A 25,204-nucleotide genomic window follows, 5' to 3' on the forward strand; every position below is an offset into this window, starting at 1 on the left:
ATGCCTTTCATGCTGTCAATAAATTACTTTAAATTAATGTCAGTGCTGTTAAAAGGACAAACACAGCAGCCGATTTACAAACTGTCAGGTTCCAAAAACTGCAAGAGATAGATAATCAGATAGTGTGTGGTTGCTGATGTTTGTATTTTTTTCTCCATTCAGGTGAGGGGGGCGTAACTGACATGGCCAGTATTTACTGCCAAGCCCCAACTGCCCTCAAGAAAGTGGTGGAGCACCATCTTCTCAAACTGATGCAGTGTGGTGAGGGTACTTCCAGTGTTGTTACAGAGGGAGTTCCAAGGATTTTGACCCAATGACGAGGAAGAAATAGTGATATAGTTCTAAGTCAAGATTGGTGTGTGACTTGGAGGAGAACTTGGAAACGGTAGTGTTCCTACGTGCCCTTGTTTTTCTAGGAGGTAGACATCACGGTTTGGAAGGTGCTGTTGAGAAAACCTTGGAGAGTTGCTGCAGTGCACCTTGTAGATGGTACACATTATTGCCACTTTGTGCTGATGTTGAAGGGAGCAAATATTTAAGGTAACGGATGAGATGCCAATTGAGAAGTCTGCTTTGTCCTAGATAGTGCTGAACTTCTAGAATGAGTTGGAGCTGCACTCATCCAATTAAGTAAAGAATATTTCATCATACACCTGACTTCTACCTTGTGGACAGGTAAAGACTTTGACAAGTCAGGGGGCATGTCACACACTGCAGAATACTCAATTTCTGACTCACTTTTGGAGCCATAGCGTTTATGCAGCTGGTCCAGTTAGTTTCTGGTCAATATTGACTCCCCAGAATACCCCAGAAGGGGTTCAATGATGGTAATGCAATTAAAAAAAAGGGTAGTGGTTTGGCTCTTTCTTGTTGGAGATGGTCATTGATTAGCACTTGTGTGACACAAATGTTACTTGCCATTTACCAGTCCAAGCCTGGATGTTGCTCAGATTTTGCTGCAAGCAGACACAGACTATTTTATTGAGGACTTACAAATAGAATCAATCACTGTGTAATTGTCAGCAAACATTCCCATTTCTGATCTCATGGAGGGTAGGTCAGCAGTGGGGATATTTGATGATGATTGCATACTGTTGAGAAATGAATAATGGCCTGTATGTCAGCTGAACTCCCTGTAATTTTTCCAGTAGTGCCATAGGATCTTTTAAATCTATTTGAACATACAGGACTTTGGTTTAATATCTTGTCCAAAATATAGCAGTTTTGACAATCCACATTCTCTCAGTACTATACTGAAGTTAGCCTATATTATACATTTCTTCAGTGGAGCTTAAAGCTACAACCTCTCAGATGCAAGAGCTACCAGAGCTAAGAAGGTGCAATACAGGTCCCTTAAGCACACCACGAGCTAACTTTTGCCAACCAAAGAAATATCCATTTATTTTCACTCCTTCAGCCACCTCTCTATCTGTGTCCATGTTGCCTTCAATACCATGGATCTTAAGCTCTTCCATTGAAATTTCCTGAAAGAATTCCATTCAGTTAATTAAAATTTTGTGTCGACGGTCCCCGATTAGCCTGTCCCTTTATAAACATTCACTGTCATCACTTTTTATGGTTTCTAGCTGGTTTCCTTCTATTGACCAGAGGTTAACTGGTTATAATTCCAGACCTTTGGTACAATTCACAATACCCGCTTCACAAGAATTTTGGTAAATTATGGTCAACACCCCTCCTACTTCATCCCTAACTTCCCTCAGTATTCTGGAGTGTAGACCATCTGAGCCAGAAGACATATCAACTAAGTCCCATTAACCCTTCTAATATGGTTTATATATTAGCTGTTCCTCCACACCTTTCTCTGGTACTCTTGCAGTCAGCCCTACATCTTGCTTCAAGTTTTGGTTAAACATCTCTACAATCCCTTCACTCTTAAGATATTCTTCATCTTGAAATGGTTCCAACCCTATTTTAACTACCCTTTTGCTTTAGATATTTAAAAGAGCCTTTCCAGTTACCCATTGTTAACCAGTCTTCTTCCCATGCTTGCTAAAATCTATCTGGTCCTTTTTTTAAAAAACTGTTTTACACTTATGCTATCTTTTAATAATTTTATCCAGCACTGCTCCAAAAAGATTGCAAGTTAGATACTCAAGAAATTCATCTCAATGTGCATTCCAACAAGAAAAAAATAATCAAGGATCTCCAAAATCCAAGCAGATGAAGGACAGCAAGGACATTACAAACAGGGTCAAAAATCTTTTTCTTTTGACCATTCAAAAAAGACTATTGTACACAAATTGATTCAAAGGCATTTTCTAAAAAAAGTGAAATATTATTTGAAGCATTCTCAAGTGTTTGAGAGCTACAGAAGTTAAGTCACTGGATAATTTAGATAAAAACTCACATCAAGCAGCTCATATAACGATGCTTACAGAAATGAAAAAAAAAAGTTTTTGTTTTAAAAAATGCATAAAAGAGATAAAACTGCCAACGTAGCCCTCAATAAGCAAACAAAAACTGAATCGATCTACAATCCTTGCAAAGCCAGGGCTCAATTTTTAAGTTATAAAATGCAACATGCTTGACCGGATAATCCTCCAATTCTGCAGAATTTTGCACACCAATCTATTGGATTATTTTTTTTTTAAAAATCGATTATTAAATACATTAGAGCCTAATGATTACTAGGAATTCTTCGAATTGCAGCAGACCGTTTTAAAAACTCGACCCTGGGACCCATTTTGAACAGAAATATTTAGGAGTTCCAGGAATAAACCCTGAGGCACTAATTCCCTTTTCTTTTTTTTTAAAAATAAATAATGTACAACAGGCCCCCAGTGAGTGCAGGGCCCAGGCCGCAAGATTGAGGATCTGCACCTTCCCTCCAGCCTGTTCAATACTCTGGAGTTTATTCACCCCCTCCCACCACCACCACCACCACCACCACCTCCCGCACACACTCCTTTCTTCCTCCTCCCTTAGTCCCGCCAAAATCCAGCCCTGCTAACAGGCAGGCCTAGTGCGGCCTAGGCCCTCTTAGCTTGGGATTTAAGCTCTTCCCCGTCATCCAAAAGCCACTCTTGGGACTCTTTCTCGCTCTTTTATGAAGTAAAACACCCGTTTCAGCGGCCGGGCGGCTTTTGGGGTCCGATTTGCGACTGCGCCAGGGCTGAAATTTGGAGAATGCGCGGTGAGCACTAACCTCAGAGCGGCTGCGCCGATGGCCTGGAACTCGGTCTCGCTGTGCCTGCGCTGCCAGCTCCTGTCCGGCCCCTCCCCCACCCTCCTCACCCCGCGCTGCGCACGCACCCGCTGACGTAAACCCTCTCCATGTAACGCACGCACGCACGCACGAACGTGAGGACGCAAAAACATGTGCAGCCCACGCATGCTCAGTGCATTGGGACTGGGCTAGGAATCCAGAGGGAGGGGAGGGAGGGGAAGGGAGGGGTGAGGGCTGAGGCTCTTGCTCTGGGATCTGGGTTCAAATCTCACCAGGGCAGCTTTTTTTTTTAAAATGAGTACATCTGGAATATAAAGCTAGTCTCAGTAATGGTGACCATGATAACTAACATTGGTTGTTGTAAAAACCCCATCTGGTTCACTCATGTCCTTTAGGAAGGGAAATCTTCCATCCTTACCTGGTCTGGTCAGTAAGTGACTCCAGACCCACAGCAATGTGGGTGACTCTTAACTGCCCTCTGAAATGGCCTAGCAAGCCACTCAGGTCAAGGGCAATTAGGGGATGGGCAACAAATGCCAGCCTTGCCAGCAACACCCACATCACATGAAAGAATAAAAAAAACTTGCCTACAAACAGGCCATTCAGCCCAATAGGTTGGTCTATGCTGGTGTAATAACAGAAAATGCTAAAATACAATACTCAGCATCTGTGGAGATAGAAACAGAATCAATGTTTCAAGCGGATGACCCTTCAGAACTGAGGAGAGATAGAAATGTAATAGGTTTTGAGCAGAGGCAGAGGGAACAAAAGGGAAGGTCGTTATTGCCTATTACATTTCTACCATTCCTCAATCCTGGTGAAGGGTCATCCCATCATTGACCTGAAACATGGAACTCTGTTTCTCTTTCTATAGATGCTGCCTAACCTGCCGAATATCTCCAGCACTTTCTGTTATTTCAGATTTCCGGCATGTGCAGTATTTTGTTATTGTGTTAGGTCTATTCTGGTGTATATGCTTCACACAAGCCTCTTCCTTACCACTATTTGATTTAAAGCCCTCTTTACAGCCCTAGCTGTACCACTCACCACGACTCTGGTCCCAGAGCGGTTCAGATGAAAACCATCTCAACAGTTGACTGTACAAAAGAGTCAAATGGACTCAAAACATTAACTGTTTCTCCCACAGATGCTGCCAGACCTGCTGAGTTTTCCCAGCATTTTCCATTTTTATTTCAGGTTTCCAGCATCCATAGTATTTTGTTTTTATATTATCACCAGTACAGCTCCCTCTTTCCACTAGGGCCAGTGCTCCATCAAAACCCACCCACACATTAATCTTTAAGTCACACATTCAACTCTCTGATCCTTTTTACCCTATGCCAGTTTGCACTTGGTTCAAGTAGTAATCCAGAGATTATTAGCTTTGTGGTTCTGCTATTAAATTTAGCCCCTAGCTGCTCATGTTCCCTCAACAGAACTTCTTTCTTAGTCCTACCTATGTTGTTGGTACCCACATGCATCACTACAACCCGATCCTTCTCCTCCCACTCCAAGTTTCTCTCCAGCCCAGAGGAGATGCCCTTAACCTTGGCACCAGGCAGGCAACACAGCCTTTGGGAGTCAAGCCCTGGGTTGCAGAGAACACTATCTATCCCCCTACTATATTGCCACCTACTGCAAATACATTCCTGTTACTCCCCCGACCTGAATGGCTCCCTCCACTACAGTGCCGTTGTCAGTTTGCTCATCCATTCTGGTCTCATCCAGAAAAGCTGCAAAACCTTGACCCTTTTGGACAACTGGGGCTGAGGTTCCTTCAATGCTACCTTCTGGGTCCCCATACCTGCCTCACTTGCAGTCACACCTTCCTGTCCCTAACCATGTCCAAAGATGCTGCCAGGCCTGCTGAGTATTTCCAGTAATTTTTGCTTTTATTTCAGATTTCCACTATCCACAATATGTTGCTCTGATATTTATGGCCCCTCGTTCTGGTCTCTTCCACATTTGGAAACATTTTCTCTGTCTACTTGATTGAACCCTTTCATAACCTTATAGATCTTTATCAGGACACCCCCCAGTCCTTTCCTTTCTAGAGAAACAAACCCCCACCTTTTCCTGATACATATAGCCTCTCAGTTTTGGTATCATTCGGGTACATCTTCTTTTCCCCTTCTCCAATGCCTCCATAACATGGAGGCCAGAACTGTTCACAGTACTCTACATGTGGTCTAACCAGGGTTCTACACAAGTTTATTACAACTTTTTTGCTCTTCAATTCTATCCCTGTGGAAATTAACCCTGTGTTTTTTTGTTTCTATGGCCTTATTAATCTGCAACACTACATTTAGTGATTAGTTTATTTGAATGCCCAGTTCCCTCTGCTCCTCTACCCCTTTTAGACATTTATTTCCCAAGGAGCAAGAGGCCTCCTCATTCTTCTTATCAAAATGCACCACCTCATTTGCTGATTACACACCCATTCTTCAAGTTTATTAATGACTTTCTTCTTGTTATTATTATTATGCTTTATTATAGTTTCAATTCACGTAAACATTTTTGTTTCCTAAATTACAATAGTGACTACACTTCAAAAGTACTTCATTGAGTGTAAAGAACTTTGAGACATATAGTGGTCATGAAAAGCACACTATAAATGCAAGTCTTTCTTTCTTTTTGATATCAGCAATGCCTGGCCAATGCTGAACAGTAACATATCTGCTTTAAAGCCATAATGCACAGTTCCTGTGTTGCTTGTGTTATTTACAATTAAGCCCCTTGTTCTGAGATGTAAGCACATAGGGACAGCATACCCTGAATTGCCCCTTTCTTGCTACTCTGGTTCTCAAGAGACATGTAAGATGTTGTCTTGTCTGCGAAGTTGAGCAGTGGCAGCTAAAGTGGATAAATTAAATCATCTTTGTGACAATTAAGTTCTTTGGAGCTTTTTCCAGCTTGCAGTAGAATAATGGAGATCACAGAACTATAAAACTCTATATGATCAGAAATCTGCAAAAGAATGCTTTGTATATGACACACTTTAGTGGGCTGTACACTGAGGCCTCGTCCTAAGCTTTGAGTGGAATGTTAAACCAAAGACCTGTTTGCTTCAAACAGCAACAGTTGTTGTATCCTTCAGGTGAATGTTAAGCTTATTTGAAGATCCAAAAGTTCTCGCATTGATCTTACCAGATTTCCTACACTTTTCTCTCACTCTCTACTATTCTACTGTAAGCAATAACACTTCCTCTGGACCCATCGTTTGTTTCTATGCTTCTCTCATCAGCACCTCCTTTTGCCTTGTACTTCTATCATTCACCCTCTCCTGCCCTCCACTCTGTCACAAATCTTTCTCTCTCTTTTGTTCTTTTCCTGCTCCCTTTTCACTGCCTCTGTACTTAAAAAGCTGCCCATCACCATCGTCTTCCAATTCTATTGCAAGGTCATGGACCTGAAATTTTAACTCTCATTTCTATCTTCATAGATGATTCCTGACCTACTGAGTATTCTTAGCATTTCCTGTTTCCTGGAAATGTGCTGGAAACTAATTCCCTCACAATTTTATAGGAGAATTGGACAAGTATTACTTAGATTTCCATCACAAACATGAGGGAACTTACAGCTTTATGGATAAAAAGAAAGGATGTAGGATTAATCACTCTTTCAAAGACTTGGTACAGGTACAATGGGCCAAATGGCATTCTTCTGTGCTGTAAGTTTCTATAAACTGGTAAAGCTCATAGAAGCCTACCAGAAAGATGGACTGTCCAATAACAAAGCAGACAGACATTCCTGAACAACTGGCAATAGTTTTTTAATAAACATAATATGTATACATATTTGACAAGCATGGTATATTAAATATCAAGCACAGTAAATTAGATTGTAGCACATTCCTAAAGTGAGTTTGAAGTGAAGCCTTGAACCCATGAGATTAGAATTAAACCCTTAAGATGAGGTGGGTTAATTTGGAAAATGATGAGCTTATTCAAGAATTAAAGAATGAGATTGTGTTAAGATTGGGGCAAACAGTTAAATGCTGAGTTTGTGATAAAACTTCAAACTAATATGGGCTAAACTGCATTAAATTAGAGATTAGGATCTATCTTTTTAACTGAAATTATTAACCTAATATTAGGTTAAACCCTTAAACAAACATTGAAGTAAGCTTCCAGGCAACAGGTTTGGGGGCAAAATCATCATCTAAGATTGAGGTAGATCCTTATGTGATGATTTGGAATAAAGCATTCAACTGGCCTTCTGCAAATGCTTAAACCCTGTGCTTGAGTAAACCCTTAAACTCTGAGATCAAATATTTCTATGCTACTGTAAACTCTTAAATCTTGAGATTGGATTAAATCTTTTTATCTTGCAATGGAGGTAGATCTTTAAACTGATATTGTTACCAATTTAAGTGTGAGGTTGAAATACACTTTCAAAATGAGGTATGATTGAAGAATATACTTGGACATTAGAGTAACCCTATTGTGTCTTATACCTCAGAGGATGTAGAGATGATACACTCCAGGTTATATGCCTAAACAGTAGTTGATTCAATACTTTAAAATGTCTGCTCTCATGCCTCCAGCTGCTTGCCTACAGTTTAACTTCTCTTACCCAGGCTTAACTAATCACACACAGAGAACAGATATCATACAAACATAATTGAACAATGAAAAATTGAACACAACACTCACACTCTGAGATTGAAGTGATCTGTCGGCCTGGAATTGGAGAACCCCAGACTCTCAGATTAGGATAACCTCTCAATCTGAACACTGAGCGAACTATTATACATTGAGACTGAGGTCAACCTTTTGACCCAGTCACCCCATTAAACCGTTTACCTTGATTGGGGCAAATCCTAAACTCTTTCCCCTTAAAAGCTGCAATTAAGTACATCCTCAAAGGCAGAAATGCAAGAAATGAGCTTTAAGTTTCTTTTCTATTACATGTTGTGTTAAGCAATATTGCAGTATGACATTCTGTATATATGCAGCCAGACGGAAGAAAGCACGTACAATACCACCGCAGTTACATAGCTGATCAGCACTGAACACTTTCCTTTTAAATCAGCAGTGCAGTAGCCGCCATATCAAGGTAAGCGATTGGAAGCGTGCTCCATTATTTTCTTTATGGCCAACCAAGTTTCCTCAGCCGTGGGAATGATCTGACTTGGCGGAAGCACGAAGCCGTATTGACCTTCATCACGCAACTCAAAGGCATACGGGTACTTAATACCTTGGTTATAGCTCCAGTCGATGCTGTTCCCACTGCTCTCATCTACAGATAAGAAGAAAGGTTGCACTTGTGATAACCAAGTATAGACATCCAATCAGCCAATGCTTGCCTAAAAACATTGAACTATTCAACTAACCATTAAAATCTTTCTGTGACATGCATTTTTACAGAATGTTGGCAGGTATCCTATGGCATTGCTTACGTGGGTCATATGCTGTTTCATCATCATAGAATCGTGGAAAAATACAGCATGGAGGAAGCAATTTGATGCCGACTCTTTAAAAGAACTATACAATTAGTCCCAATTCCCTGTTCTTTCCCCAAAGCCCTGCAAAATTTTCCACTTTAAGTGTTTATCCAATTCCCTTTTGAAAGTTACTATTGAATATGCTTCCACATTTTCGAGCAGTGTATTCCACATCATAACAACTTGCTACATGAAATACTTTTTCTCACATCACCCCTGCTTCTTTGAAATTTTTTTGCAAATCTGTGTCCTTTTTGTCACTGATCCTTCTAACACTGGAATGGTTTCCCCCTATTTACTCTACCAAAAAGCTTAATATTTTTGAACATCCCTATCAAATCTCCCCTCAACCTTCTCTGTTCTAAGGTAAACAGCCCCAGTTTCTCTAGTCTCTCCTCTGAGCTGAAGTACTTAATCTCTGGTCCATTCTAACGAATCTCCTCTGGATCCTGTTTAAGGCCTTGACATCCTTCTTAAAGTGAGGTGTTCAAAGTCAGCCACAATTCTCCAGCTGGGTCTAACCAGTATTTTGAAAAAGGTTTAGCATATCTTCTTTGCTTTTGTACTTTGTGCTTTTACTTATAAAGCCATGAGTACCATGTGGTTTTTTTTTAACACCTTCTCAACTTGTCCTGTCACCTTCAAAGTCTTGCGTACATATATCCCGAGCTCTCTGTTCCTGAACCCTTTAAAATTGTACCATCTACTTTATAATGGCTGTCCTGATTCTTCCTACCAAAATGACACACAGCACACTTCTTCGCATTAGATTTAATCTGTAATGCCTCTGCCCATTTCATCAGTCTGTCCATGTTCTCCTGAAGTCTATTAATATCCTCCTCACACTTCACGACATTTCTAAGTTTGGTTTCATATAAAGTACAAATTTTAAAATTATGCCCTGTATATGAAAGTCTATGTCATTAACATATAACAAAATGAGAACTGGTCCCAATACTGACCACTGGAGGACATAACTATACATTTCCCTCCCGTCTGAAAGGGTTCAGAGCTGATCAACCAGGATGGTTCTGAAACTTAATTAAGTTACAGAAAACGATGCACTGAACTTGGTCAATGTAGAAATGACGATTGAGAGAAGACATGATCCAGGTCATTGGAAAGGTAATATGGATGTAAACAGAACAGACCAGACCAGAAAAGGTTTCAGCAATGATGTTGGTGATTGATGAGCCAGTGTGACTCATTACTAGGACTTGGAGGAATAAAAGGTGGATCAGAAGCAGTGTCTTGGCTGATGTCTGACCTTCTTAATTCAGGTCAGCTGAGATCAATTGCAGTAATAAAGTGCTGAAATCAGCTAATTTAACCCAATTAGGAATTGAGCCTGATCTCTCTGGATCAGTCCTACCCTGGTCAGTGTCTTTACCCATTGGGTTAATCCAGGGAATGGAGGGATTTTATATGTTGTACAAAGATACACAAATGGAGGTGGACTCAGTGAGCTGAAATAGCTAAAAAACATTGTCCACTGACTCAATGATGATCATACCCTCTGATTCAACACTCCATGTGCAATAGTCAGCTAATCACTGTCTGCTGTCCATTAGAAGGTGATACTGGAAGATGAGCAATATTTTATGATAATGTAATGTTGACAGATTGGAGTTGCATTCAAGATGGCCTGACCCTTTAAGGCAGGTTGCTGTAAGTAAGCATGGCCTGAAGTCATTCAGAGCTTAATTGTTGTTTGGAGAATATACAGATTGAACAATGTTTGTAAATTTCCTGCTATTAGTTAGAAAAAACAAACACACTCTTTAAATGAGCTCATTTTGTTCCTTATTTTATGTATCATTGGATCAGCTCATCACCAACTTCTCAAGGGCAATTAGGGATGGGCAATAAATGCTGGCCTAGGCAGCAATGCCCTCATTCCATGAATTAATTTTTAAAAAATGCTCTTAAAACTGGGGACCATTTTCCAATTCTGTGACCCGATCTCTGGATGGAACACTGTGGACTGAGCAGACCTGTTTTACAATGTTTTAATGAAGAACCAATTATGATGGGTGCAATATTGTATGAGCTATTCATCCATTTTTAGAGCTGTTTTAAGATTGGTCCTTTCTACAAGTGGGTTAAAAAAATTCACAAAAAAATCAACTTTTTCTTTTTCAAAGGGCAGGCCTGGAACAACTCATGGAAAGTTGATGGGAGAGGAAGTACTCAAAAAGAGAATATTTTGCTTGGGATCGGACCTGTGGAGTGAGGTTAATGAGGAAGCTTTAATGCATCAGCACAGCATTGAGATGAGGGGTTAACTCTCTGATCTAAACGTAGCTGATGTGGGAAAGTGGGTAAAGAGAACTATAGGAAAAAGGGAAGGAGAGGATTTTGTTTATCCTTTAGGTGCCCATGTAAAGTGCAGAAAATTCAGCTACTGCTGCTGCGTGAGCATGCAGTGCCCCACCAGCAGAGGGCATGCAATGCACAAGGACACTTAAGGCCCCTACACAATCAGTATTTACTGTTGCACATGGAGTATTGAATCAGAGGGTATGATCATCATTGAGTCAGTGGACAATTTTTTTTTAGCTATTTCAGCTCATTGAGTCCACCTCCATTTGTGTATCTGTGTACAACATATAAAATCCCTCCATTCCCTGGATTAACCCAATGGGTAAAGACACTGACCAGGGTAGGACTGATCCAGAGAGATCAGGCTCAATTCCTAATTGGTGGTGCTTGGTGTCAGGGGTGATGTTATGCCTTTGTAACCTGTCTAATTGCAATGGAGACTCAGGTTGGTCAGTGATAGGGCTCCTAGGCTGTGGCAAATTATTTTGTCAATTTTTCTTTATATTATCTGTAGCAGTCATAGTTCTTCATGAAAAAAGAACAGAAAATGCTGGACAAAACTCAGCAGGTCTAACAGCATCTGTGGAGTGAAAAAACAGAGTTAATGTTTCGAGTCCATATGACTCTTCTTCAAAGCTAAAGAGAAGTAAAAATGTAATGAAATTTATACTGTTTAAGGGGGGTGGAGCAGGTGAAGCTGGATAGAAGGCCAGCAATAGATGGAGGCAAGGAAGAGATTCATAGAGATGTCATGAACAAAAGGACAAAAGGGTGTTAATGGTAGTGGTAGTGGCTAAATGAGGTGCTGATGGTGACGTTGAGGTAAGAAAACAGAATGTTATAATAGCAGGACAAGGGTGAGCACTCTGGAAAGAACAACATGAACAAGTGACAGATCGTCCTTGTGGGGTTGGGGTGGGGGACAGTGGTGGGAAAAAAGATCAAAAATAGGATAAAAGATGGGGATAGAACAATAAATAAAAATGAAAATAAATAAAAATAAGTGGATAAAAAATAAAAATTAAAAGATAGAAATGAATATTGAAAAAGGGGGATAAAAAAAAGGGTGAGGATAGAGGAAAGAGTTCATGGTCTGAAGTCCTCCAACTCAATGTTAAGTCCTGAAGGCTGTAAAGTATCTAATCGGAAGCTGAGGTGCTGTTCCTGCAGTCTGTGTTGAGCTTCACTGGAACATTGCAGCAGGATAAGGACAGACATGTGGGCATGAGTGCAGGATGGTGTGTTAAAATGGCAAGCGACAGGCAGGTCTGGGTCATACTTGTGGACAGACTGAAATTGATCAATTTTGCTTCCAATTTATATACCTCCATCACCTTCACATGGTCCAACCTCTGACACTTACCTTCCCTTCCTTGACCTCTCTGTCTCAATTTCTGGTGATAGACTGTCCACCAATATCCATTACAAACCCAACGATTCCCACAGCGACCTTGACTACAGCTCCTCACACCCTGTTCCTATAAGGGCTCCATCTCATTCTCTCAGTTCCTTCGCCTCTGTTGCATCTGTTCTGATGATGCCACTTTCCAAAATGGCACTTCTAAAATGTCTTCCTTCTTCCGTAACCGAAATTTTCACCCCCACATTAGTTGATAGGACCCTCAGCCGTGTCCGACGCATCTCCTGCACCTCTACCTTCACACCTTCCTCTCCCTCCCAGAACCATGATAGGGTCCCCCTTGTCCTCACTTTTCACCCCACCAGCCTGCGCATATGAAGGATCATCCTGTGCCATTTCCACCAACTCCAGCATGATGCCACCATCAAACACATCTTCCCTTCACCCCTTCTGTCGGCATTCCATAGGAACCATTCTCTCCGGGGCACCCTGGTCCACTCCTCCATCATCCCCAACACCTCAACTCCCTCCCACGGCACCTTCCCATGCAATCACAGAAGGTGTAACACATGCCTTTTTACCTCAGTGCTTCACTCACACCTCCTTCAATTTGGTCTACTGCATTCACTGCTCCCAATGCGGTCTCCTCTACATTGGAGAGACAAAACACACACTGGGTGACTGCTTTGCACCCAGACCTTCGGTCTGTTGGCAAGCATGTCCCAAACCTCCCTGTCACTTGCCATTTCAACACACCATCCTGCTCTCATGTCCACATGTCCGTCCTTGGCCTGCTGCAATGTTCCAGTGAAGCCCAATGCAAACTGGAGGAACAGCACCTCATCCTCCAACTAGGCACTTTACAGCATTCCGGACTTAATATTGAGTTCAACAACTTCAGACCATGAACTCTCTCCTCCATCATCACCCCTTTTATTATCCTCCTTTTTTAATATTCATTTTTATTTTTTATCCACTTATTTTATTTTTATTTATTTTCATTTTTATTCATTGTTTTATCCCTACCTTTTATCCTATTTTTGATCTTTTTTCCCACCACCATCCCTCATCCCAACTCCACAAGGGCCATCTGTCACTTGTTCATGTTATTCATTCCGGAGTGCTCACCCTTGTCCTGCTTTTATCACATTATGCTTTCTTACCTTAGTGCCACCATCAGCACCTCATTTAGGCACTACCATTTTTACCACTACCATTAACACCCCCTTTGTCCTTTTATTCATAACATCTTTGTGAATCTCTCCTTTGCCTCCAACTATCGCTGGCCTTCTATCCAGCTTCACCTGCTCCATCCCCTTTAAATAGTATAAATTTTTTATCACATTTTTACTTTTCTTTAGCTCTGAAGACGAGTCATACTGACTCAAAATGTTAACTCTGTTTTTCGCTCCACAGATGCTGTTAGACCTGCAGAGATTTTCTAGCATTTTGTGTTTTTCTTTCAGATTTCCAGCATCTGCAGTATTTTGCTTTTATCAAAGTTCTTCAAGACTTTGCCTGAATAGATTTGACACTGCTTTAAGTTGGTAATATTTAGTATAATTATTGCAGAAGGAAAAACCAGTTCAAAATTTTCAAATCTAAGTAAAAATCAGTAACACTGGCACCAATAATACCATTTTAAGGTATTAGTTCCATTTTAAGATATTGTGAGGAACCATTCTTTGGAAAATTTGAAGGACATTGAATTTTGGACATTCTTTCTCCTGAATTATTTTTAAAAGTTTGCAGTATTAATTTGGAGCTGTGAATATGCCATTCTTTAAGAAACCACGGGTCAAGATAGAGGTCCAGTGCGGAACACCTGGAGAGGGAAGAAATACTTTGTATATCTAAGTTAACAAAGAACTGCTGTTACAGGCTAATGACTCTTGCTGATTGGTTAAAATCACTTGGCCTAAGAGATTTTGAACATCTTAGTCTACAAAAAACCCTCAGTCAGAGCATGTGTGGAGATGCCTTAGAAGAAGTCTGTAAGAAAAAGATTCTCTCTTTCTCTCTCTTTGCCCCATCTTTATGTTAAACCTTCCTCAGAAATGTCTCATTTGGATAACTCATCTGTTTTTTTTTGGAAGTCTGTAAAGTTGTGATAAGTTAGAGACATCAAGGACAATTTCACCAACGAATCTGTCTGAAGGAACTTCCAGATCTATTGTGACCAGAATTCTCTTTGATCAACAGCGTCAAGATCTCTTCAAATCTTATCCTTTTAAAAGAGATGTTGCCATCCCCCCAGCCTTTGCAGGGGTGTCTGTTTCATCCTGTTTTGTGTCTGTGTGTGGGTGTATGGGAGTTCAAATATCTGTTTGTTAAAAGGGGAAAAAATCATTATGCTTCCAAACTACAACTTGTATGTTAACCAGTTTACTAACTTGTTTCTTAAAAAGTAGTTTGTTTTATAATAAATCAATTATTTTTGCGTTTACTGATAGAAGGCTGGTTAGAGTCTTTTTAGGCTAAGAATAACAGTAACAAAGGTAAACAATTGGCCAGTTTCGTGGGTGAATTAAACACTTAAACTATTGTTACAACCTGTGAAGAAGCGGGGCTAGAATTAACCTCCTCCCATCATGGTCTTTAACAGTATACAAGACCAGCTAGGACAGGTTTTACTGGTACCCTTCATTTCCAAGTTTTACCAGTTTTCCCTTTGAGAAATTGTAGATGACCTCCCCCCAAAACTGAGACTTTGCACAGGACCTCCCCACAATGCAACCGCTTTCCCTGTTTAGGATGGGAATAAGGGAAAAAGTAAATAGTTGAAAGGAATGAAGAGGAGACAAGGAAATGCAAATCATGTTGACGTCTTAATAACTGAGAGAATAGCAGCTGATTCAACACAGATGTTGTAAATATATTCTTGCAATTTCAATCACCGACTTGCATTCATAGGGCAACTTTAACATAGGAAGAGACCCCAAGGTGCTTTGCATAGATATCATCAAAAAGAAGCCAAAGAAGGAGATATTAGAATGGATGGTCAAAAACCTGTTCAACAAGACGGCTTTAAGAAAAATCCTAAAGGGCCTGAGGTGGAGGTTTAGAAAGGGAATCCCACATCACGGGGTGTCTGTGATGGGCCAAGAGTGAAGGTTCAAATTAGTGAAACACTGAGTTCGGGCAGGGGGAGGGGAGTGTAAGGCTGGAAGAAAATTACAGAGGTAATTAAGGGAAAGGTCGCAGAGATCCTTAAATGCAAGATTGAGAATTTTAATTTTGAATCTTTGGGGCAATGGGAGTGCCCCCCCCAAAAAAAATGTGATTTTCAAACAGGTGATTTTACAAAGTTTTTGTTGGCTGAATTCACGCCAATTAAGCCGCAGATCCACTTTAATTTTTTTTTAGCGCTTCCCAAGTGGCTAATGAGTCCAATAGCCCAGCAATATTGGTAAAGCTGTGTTTTTATTGAATGCCAATGATGGAGCATATTTTCTATCATTTGTTGAAAGTTGCAGCAGCGGAGGAGTGACCTGTTCAGCTCTGAGCAACAGTCGACATTCTTTATCTGGCTTCATTGAGTTGTTGCTCTTGGGTAATTCTAAACTTCTTCAATTTTTAGTTACCAACATTGTACAAAAGTAGGTCTCTCCAAAGCTGGACTAACAAACTTTCTACAAAATTTAGTACTGACTATTGGACTCTTTAGCCACTTGGGAAGTGTTAAAAAATCATAAATTATATCTGCGGCTTGATTGGTGTGAAGTCAGCCAGCGAAAACATTGTAAAATCACCTGTTTGAAAATTACTATTTTTTTAAACTCACCCTTGGGGTGTTGATGTCTCTGGCAAGGCCAGCATTTATTCCCCATCTTATTTTCCCTTGCTACTCCATTTCAGAGGGCAATAAACAGTGTTGTGGGTCTGGAGTCACATGTAGGTCTGACCGGGCAGATTTCTTCCCCTAAACAACATCACTGACTTGGGTGAGGGAACCGAATAGTTAAATTTGGCAATGTCACAAAAATAGGTGGGAAAATAAATTCTCATGAGGAGGCAGAGAGCCTGCAAAGGGATATAGACAGGTTAAGTGAGTGGTCAAAAATTTGGCAGATGGAGTATAAGGTGGGTAAATGTGAACATGTCCATTTTGGCAGGAAGAATAGAAAAGCAGTATATTATTTAAATGGAGAAAGATTGCAGAACTCAGTGGTACAGAGGGATCTGGCTGTCCCGGAACATTTTTTTTATTCTTTCATGGGATGTGGGCATTGCTGGTATAAAGTTAGTGTGTAGGTACAGCATGTGATCAGGAAGGCAAATGGAATGTTTGCATTTGTTGCAAGAGGAATGGAATATAAAAGTGGGGAAGTTTTACTACAGTTGGTGAGACCCCATCAGGATACTGTGTACAGTTTTGGTTTCCTTATTTGAAAAAAATATATAATTGCATTAGAAGCAGTTAAGAGAAGGTTCACTCGACTCGTTCCTGGGACGAAGGGCTTATCTTATGAAGAAAGGTTGGGCAGGTTAGGCCCATATCCATTGTAGCTTAGAACAATGAGAGGTGATCTTACTGAAACATGTAAGATCCTGAGGGGACAGGATAGGCTGGATACCGGAACGATGCTTTCTTTTGTGGGAGAAAATAGAACTCGGGGACATGGATTAAGTGCAAGAGGTCTCCCTCTCAAGGCAGAGATGTGGAGAGTTTTTTTTCTCTGAGGCTCATTAGAGTGTGGAATTCTCTTCCCCAGAAGATAGTGGCAGCTGGGTCTTTAAACATATTCAAGGCTGAGTTAGATAGATTTTTGTTAGTAAAGGGAATTAAGGGTTATGAGGGCAGACAGGAATGTGGAGTTAAGACCACAACCAGATCAGCCATGATCTTATTGAATGGTGGAGCAGACTCAAAGGGCCGAATGGCCTACTTCTGCTCCTAAGTCCTAAGTTCCTACATTGGTGAACAAATATTTTTATGACAGAACAGTAGTTTCATGATCATCATTGCAAAGACTAGTTTTTTAATTACAGATTTATTAATTAGAATTTGAATTCCCCAGCTGCCATGATGAGATTTGAACTCATGTCTCCAGGCCTCTAGATTGCTAACTACATTGCTCCCCGCCCCAACCACTCCCAGCATTTTGTTAGTGGGTCACAACTAATGAGAAAAGAGATAAATACAAGTTACAATATTCTTATTCCCCCACCCCAACCACCCCCCCCCTCCCCCCCCCCCCTCCCCCACAACCCAACCACCCACCCACCCACCCACCCATTTAAAAACTTGGTAAAATACCCCTCCTCCTTTATAGAGCTGGATCATGTCCCTTTGTGTCTGTATCTTGTACCTTTCTTCTCCTGCTGGGTGAGCCTGTAATATCTACACACAAAACTGCACAGATTGAAATTGCAGCAGAACATTCCAAATGTTGGATTACAATGCAATTCAGAGTATGTTACTTACTGATAGTTTGTATGATGCTTCCGTATGTATACCGAGTGCCATACAGGGAGGCCAGAACTTCAATCGCCTCACTGGCTAGAGTGGCCTGTACCAAGGAGAGGTCACAAAATTATTCGGGTTCATCGTAAAACGGTCATTTGTCTTCAAAATATACTTAGGACAACATCAACCCAAGCTGGTCAACCATCATTTACTTCCCAGCTGTGGCTCACAGGTAGCACATTAACATTGGGTAATGTGGGTTCAAATCCCACACAAGGGACTTGAGCTCATGGTCTAGTCTGATGGTCCAGTGCAGTAGCAAGAGAGTGCTGCTATGTCAGAGGTGCTGTCTTTGAGGGGAGGTGTTAAACCAAGGCCCCATCTACTCCCCTCGGTGAAAGTAAAATTTTTTGCAGGAGTAGCAATGTCTTAACTAATATTTACACAGTCAGTCCCCATTTAAGATTTCCCAGTTTAACGTTGTTTTGCTTTAAAGTCAGTCAGTTAATGGGCCTGTAATCTTGTTTAGCGTTGCGAGATTCATTTTCCCGCCAGTCTGACGTAGGAGCCATGTGACCTGATTGGCGCCATTATGGAATAGCCTCTCCCTCTCCCTAACCCACCCCGTCACTCCCAACCCTCCGGGCTAGCAGCCTCTCCCTCTCCCTCACTCAACCCGTCACTCCCAAACCTCTGGGCTAGCAGCCTCTCCCTCTCCCTAACTCACCCTCTCACTCCAAACCCTCTGGGCTAGCAGCCTCTCCCTCTCCCTAACCCACCCCGTCACTCCCAAACCTCTGGGCTAGCAGCCTCTCCCTCATTCACCCCGTCACTCCCAAACCTCTGGGCTAGCAGCCTCTCCCTCTCCCTAACCCACCCCGTCACTCCCAACCCTCCAGGCTAGCAGCCTCTCCCTCTCCCTCACCCACCCCGTCACTCCCAAACCTCTGGGCTAGCAGCCTCTCCCTCTCCCTAACCCACCCCGTCACTCCCAACCCTCCAGGCTAGCAGCCTCTCCCTCTCCCTCACCCACCCCGTCACTCCCAAACCTCTGGGCTAGCAGCCTCTCCCTCTCCCTAACCCACCCCGTCACTCCCAACCCTCCGGGCTAGCAGCCTCTCCCTCTCCCTCACTCAACCCGTCACTCCCAAACCTCTGGGCTAGCAGCCTCTCCCTCTCCCTAACTCACCCTCTCACGCCAAACCCTCCAGGCTAGCAGCCTCTCCCTAACTCACCTTCTCACTCCCAACCCTCCAGGCTAGAAGTGTCTTCTACTCCCTAACTCACCTTTCCTCTCAACGAACCTTGAGTTCTCTTCTGGTAACAGAGCCATGATCCCATCCATGAAAAAATTTACTCAACAGTGAATTGGATATGTTTGGGACACCAAGCTGGGACACAACTCCTCTCCGCTGCGTTAAAGCCAGCTGGGCAGTGGCCTTGCTTACTCCGCCCGAGCTACAGACACTGGAGCTGCTACCTGTGGCTTTAAAACTTGGATGGCGGGTGGAAAGGGAGATTTCTGATGAAGAGGGGGTGAAGCTGACCACAAACCCACTTGAAGAGAACTTACCTCCTGCATGTTGAAGCGGCTCCCCCTGCTTCTCATCTCCAGAGCCCACGTTCACAGCGAGGGTTCAGGAGTGGGAAGTGGTGAATGGGAGAGTTGGGGAGTGGGAAGTTCAGCGAGAGGAAGGACCAACAAAAGGGTGGGTTAGGGAGTGGGAGAAGCCACAAGTCTGAGCATCAGCAAAATGGTGAGTCAGGATGTGACAGAGGCTCTCAACTGGAGGATCAGTAAGTGGAAGAGTCTGCAGCGACCAGGAGGGCCAGACAATAGGATATCTGGTGAGCAGGATCGGCAGCAAGCAGGAATTAGTGTAGGTAGCAAGTTACCATATTTCTTTTATTAACTTTATTTTATTTTAAAAGTTATTTAATTTACCAATATAGGATACTCTAGGATAGTATTCCAACTTAAAGGGTTTAATGCTTTATGTTTTTTGTAATGAGGAATGTTCTACAGGAACTAACTGCAGATTTTACACTACTTTTAATGGGAAAATGTGATTTGCTTAAGACATGATTTTCAGGATCACATTAAGTGAGAACTTAGTGTACCTCAACCAACATCGCTAAAACAGATTATCCAGTCACTATCATGCCTTATTACATAATCCATCCCCCGAGATGTTCCTTCACCCTGGAATTTCCTTCACCTATATCTTCCAAAACCCGGATATTCTGAACCCAGTTTCCTTCCCCCTCTCCCAAATCTTCCAACCCTTGCATCTTCCCTCCTCAGCAAATTTTCCTTCCCCCTCCATTTTCCTTACCCCAATTTTCCTTCTTGTTTGAAACCTTCTTCCTGTTTGGAACTTTCTTTCCCTGGATCTTCCTTCCTTCTGGATTTGCTTTCTCCCTAGATCTTCCTTTTCCTTTCAGATCTTCCTTTTCCCTTCAGATCTTCATTTCCCGTCAGATCTTTCTTCCCTGTGCACTACCCACATAATGCTTAACGCCCAGGTAGCAAAGATGAAAATCTGCCCCAATATGTATCAAAAGTGTTAAAAAGTGGCTTTGAGAAGGTTGCTTCTTGAAACACCAAGGTCCTCTGGCATTCCCAATCCGTAACCTGGGATGTGCTTGGCCCCTGATCTGCTGCTACTTGGAAACTTCTCCCAACCTATGGTGAATCATGGCCAAGTGTTTGGTCAAGCCGCCCATTGTGCATTGCTGTACATACACATGAACCAATGCTTATAGAGGAGAAAACAAGTTTAAAAAAACATGGTTTCTTTTAAATACAGAAAGAACAAGTATCATACCAATTCTTCGGCATTTTCTGGCGGCACGTGGGTATATCCATAAGGATACAACAAGCGCTGTAAGTAGCTATGGAGCGTGATGAAAACCATGAAATTGCCATGCTTCTGGATGAAATTCACAATAGCTTTCACCTCTGGTTCTGAATGCACGTGAGGCCCACAATAACTTTCCGCGCAAGGAGCTTTGCTACTGCCATTGCCTACAAATCAAAAATAACCTTTATTAGCCTTGCACAAGATGTTTACCAGCCCACCCACCCAACATCAATAGTTATCTGGTCCCATGCAACCTCTGATTAGGTTATACCCAGGCTAGAACAGATTCTGAGAAAGGTAGTGTCATTGTTCCGACGAGTTCCAGAGACTGGGTCAATATTTAAAGTTGGATCCATAGGTTTCCCCAATGTTTAGAGGAGTTCCAAAATCTCAGGATGTATTTACGGGGGATCAAGCAAAGGTATGATGTTAACCCAATCCCTCACCTTAACTCAAAACCCAGCCAGGGAAAAGCTACAAAGAAAAAAATGACAAGTAAAACAGGACAAAAACCTTTAGAAAGTCTAAGCCAAACAAAAGTGGCAGACACCAGTGAAACACAAAGCTTGAGAAATGAGAATACGAACACAAGGGAACAGTCATTCTCCTGCACAAATCGACCCACATCCAAACCCTAAGCCGAGCTCAAACCCTAACCCTGACTCTAACCTAACCCTGAATCCCCAACCCAAACCCCAACCTGAACACAAAAGCTAAGTCACTATTCCTCAAGGTTTCTCCCTTTCCTCTCCTGAAAGAGTTGATTCCTGTTGCAATCTGTTTTTCGTTCCTGTTGCAATCTGTCCCAAGCCTTCAGTCCCTTGCTTTTGTGGCAATCCTTCAGATATAAGCAAGGGGATGAGTGTCAGCTGACTGACACTTGTATGAAATACATCACAGATAACACTGAGCTGTGGTGCCTTTCATTGTGAATACTCTGCTGCCATTCACTTCCTTGGTGCACCAAAGGCCAATCACGAACAGCAGTCAAAGGCCAGAACTCAAACTCACAATGTTATCCTCCTGATCCTGGGGACACTGAAACCAATTGGACTGCCTGCACTGTGCTGATGATGACTCATTCATTAAGCACAGATTGTACCTAAACCTGCGATTCTCCTGGTTTCACACCAAGCATGGCATTAACTCACTAAGACAATGACAGGACATTTACCACAGAGAAAGAAAGCAACAGGATAGCGGACAGCCAGGATTTCTGGCATTCTGTTCCCATGACACATCCAGCATATTTGTTACAAGAGAACAGAAGGAGGCCAGTCGGCCCATTGAAAGGAAGAACAGTTTCAATTAGATTGTAGGTGATTAGGACACTCAAGCTGGTTCTATGATATATACATATATTACATTTTATGTTAATAAGTGGGGTTAGTTTTGATTGACTCAGCAAAAGATCATGTAATTTGATTCTGATCAATATTGCAAAACAATATCAGAAACAATATCCCACCTCCAAAGTTGGCATCAAAATTCCTGTTTGCATCAACTCCAATGCAATGAGATCCAGGCTTCTTGGACATAGTTTTACGCCACATGCGGTTCTGGGTTTACAGGGTGTCAGAATTAGCTCATTCACTATCAAAGAAACTGCACACATTCAACACTATTACCGGAAACATACAGCAAGTTCCATCAGAATTTAGAAAGGGTAACAACAGGTCAATGTACTCCAGTTCTGATGAAAGGTCTCTACTTGAACCATTAAATGGTCATTCTACATAGAATTAACAACACATAAATGCCCATTTGGCTCAACATGTCTATGCCGGGGTTCATGCTACACATATGTTTCCCCAAACCACATATCTAATCCTAATAGCATGTACTTCTATTCCTTTCTCCCCCTTGTATTTATCTTGTTTTACCTTAAAGGCATCCATACAATCTGCCTCAAATACTCATAGCAGTAACGAATTCTAGGTTCTTGGTAAGGAAGTTTCTCTTGAATTTATTGGATTTAGCGTAAATAAAGATAAATAAGTACAATCTAATAACCATTACAGAGGCATGGCTGCAGGATGGCATAGATTGGCACCTGAATATTGAAGAGTATGTGAATTTTAGAAAGGGTACAAAGTTAGGCGAAGGTGGAGGAGTGGCTCTGTTAATTAAAGATGCCATTAACACAGTTGAGAGGGATGGCCTAAATTCTGGAAACCAGGGTATAGAGGCAGTTTGGGTAGCAATGTGGAATGATAAAGGCAAGCATTTATTGGAGCAGTGTACCGGCTAACACCACCCCCCCGCCCCCCCCCCACCCCCCCCACCGCCCCTAACAGTAATCACACAATAGAAGGGGATATCAAAGAAGAAATAATGGGAGCTTGTCAGAAAGGTATGGAAATTGTAACGGTGGATTTTAATCTACATGTAGACTGGAACAATCAGATGGGCAAAGATAGAGCAGATGACGATTTCATAGATTGTTTTCAGGATAATTTCTTAGATTAGCACATTCTGGAGCCAATCAGGCAGTAGGGTATACCATACCTGGTATTGTGCAACAAGGCAGGATTAATTAATTACCTCATAGTGAAGGCACCCCTAGGCAGCAGTGATCATAATATGATTGAATTTTACATTCAATTTGAGGGAGAGAAGAGTGGGTCTAAGATTTGTGTTTTAAACTTAATAAGGGCAATTATGAGGGCATGAAGGCAGAGCTAGCAAAAGTGAACTGGCAATTTAGGTTAAGGGATAGGTCAATAGAGATGCAGTGGCAGACATTTAAGAGGATATTTCAGAATACACGGTATAGAAACATTACAACGAAAAATTCCAAGAGGAGGATCCACCATCCATGGTTAACTGAAAAAGTTAAAGATAGTATCAAACTTAAAGGAATAGTATAGAATTGCACAAAGGTGTGTGGCAGGTCAGAAGATTGGACAGAAAATTAAAAAAAAGCAAACAATGACTAAAAGATTAATAAGGATGAAAAGATTAGAGAACGAGAGTAAGTTAGCTAGAAATATAAAGATAGTAAGAGTTTCTATGGATATTTAAAAAAGAAAAGAATTAGCAAAGTGACCAACCAAAGTTGGTCCTATAAAAAGTGAACCTGGGACGTTAATAATGGAAAATATGGAGACATCAGATTAATTGAATAAGTATTTTGCATCAGCCTTCACTATAAAGGATACAAGTAACATCCCAGAAATAGCTGTAAATCAGGGATTGGAAGGGAGGGAGGAACTCAAGAAAATTACAATCACCAGGGAAGTGGCACTTAGCAAATTGTTGGAACTATGGGTTGAGAAGTCCCCAGGTCCTGATGGATTTCAACCTAGGGTCTTAAAAGAAGTGGCTAGTGAGATAGTTGATGCATTGGTTTTAATTTTCCAAAATTCCCTAGATTTGGGAAAGGTTCCATTATATTGGAAAATAGTGAATGTAACTCCTTTATTCAAAAAGGGAGGGAGACAGAAAGCAGGAAACTATAAGCCAGTTAGTTTAATATCTGTCATAGGGATATTGTTAGAAGCTATTATTAAAGACGTTATAACAGGGCACTTAGATAAATTCAAGGTAATCAGGCAAAGTCAACGTGATTTTGTGAAAGGGAAATCATGGGCAGAATTTTACACCTCACGGGTGGGCGCACACCCGACACAAATGGAGGTGAAATAGCACAGGAGGATGTTGGATGAGCGTCCCGCATCATTCCGCACAGGAGCAATCTTCAGGTCGGTGGGCGCAGGCGGGTGTTGGAGCCGCACCTGCCAACAATTAATGGCCACTTAAGGCCATTGAAAAGGCAATTGTTTGCGATTTTACATTGCCGGCACGATTTTACGGTCGTCTCACGGGCAAGGCGGGCAGCCCACTTTTAACCAAACCTCATCCAAGGGCGGGATAAAAAGGGTCTGCAGCATTGCCATTGTGAGTAGTGAGGAGTTTAGGAGATTGTTTGCTGCTGGTTGTTTCTGAGCTTCAGTCTTAGCATTTCCAGGCTTCATTTCAGGACTTGTTGGTGTTCCAAGACCCCCAGGTAATTCTGTTTTGCCATGTTTTGTTAATATGTTTACTGGTGTGGCCATTAACAACATATGTAGTTCTGTTCACTTGATGTGTCAAAATGATATAAATTTTGCTTTTGTCTTAATGGCCTGAGTATGCTTCACTTGGTTTTGTAGGCGCAATACTCCATCAGCTAGGCTGCCAAAGACCTCATGCCAGCGGTGCCACCTCCATACCAGATATCTGAAATGACACTTACCTTTGAACCTAAAGTCCACTCAGTGTCTGTGCAATAAATTTTAGAGCCACTCATGTCCAGCATTAGGTACTGGTGTGCCCACAGAAGATCACTCGTGAATAGTCCTTCTTGTGCTCATGGTGCCTTAAACCTACGTTGGCGAATGCTGTGTCTTTTTGCACCGCTTCGCTGGCAGTGGCATTGGAGACAGCGGGTTAACTGTGCTGTCCTGTTGACCTTGGTGACCTTGATGGTCAGCCTCTACCCAGTGGACCCTGTGCTGGCCCTGCCTGGGAAGAAGCGGCCAGGTGGAGGAGTTGCTGCCATCATCCAGAGCGCCCTGAGAGGAGCTTGCAAAGACAACAAGCAGCTTGTGTGCCAACATGAGGTTGCTCTGGA

General features: G+C 41.9%; 2 protein-coding genes across 13 annotated transcripts in view; both read right to left on the reverse strand.

The window, feature by feature from the left end:
* nrf1 (nuclear respiratory factor 1) overlaps positions 1-3,257 on the reverse strand; it is a 59,710-nt gene extending 56,453 nt beyond the window's left edge. For 2 of the 8 annotated variants that reach the window (XM_041202692.1, XM_041202688.1), the window contains exon 1: positions 1,817-2,013. The gene's annotated coding sequence lies outside the window, so the exon portion shown is untranslated. Of the gene's footprint in view, positions 1-1,816; positions 2,018-3,166 lie in introns of those variants that run through there. The other 6 variants (XM_041202689.1, XM_041202690.1, XM_041202693.1 and 3 more) reach the window with 6 other exon arrangements.
* Positions 3,258-6,943: 3,686 nt separating this feature from the next.
* Positions 6,944-25,204, reverse strand: part of LOC121285998 (carboxypeptidase A1-like) — a 64,126-nt gene continuing 45,865 nt past the window's right edge. For 4 of the 5 annotated variants that reach the window (XM_041203013.1, XM_041203012.1, XM_041203011.1 and 1 more), the window contains 4 exons: positions 22,058-22,148; positions 20,554-20,753; positions 17,744-17,828; positions 6,944-8,428 (listed from right to left, as the gene is read on the reverse strand). In XM_041203013.1, coding sequence (XP_041058947.1) covers positions 8,241-8,428; positions 17,744-17,828; positions 20,554-20,753; positions 22,058-22,148 — 564 coding nt within the window. In that variant the 3' untranslated portion in view covers positions 6,944-8,240. The remainder of the gene's footprint in view (positions 8,429-17,743; positions 17,829-20,553; positions 20,754-22,057; positions 22,149-25,204) is intronic. The other variant, XM_041203015.1, reaches the window with a different exon arrangement.

This window comes from Carcharodon carcharias, chromosome 13, assembly GCF_017639515.1.
Source record: "Carcharodon carcharias isolate sCarCar2 chromosome 13, sCarCar2.pri, whole genome shotgun sequence".
NCBI classification, from domain to species: domain Eukaryota; kingdom Metazoa; phylum Chordata; class Chondrichthyes; order Lamniformes; family Lamnidae; genus Carcharodon; species Carcharodon carcharias.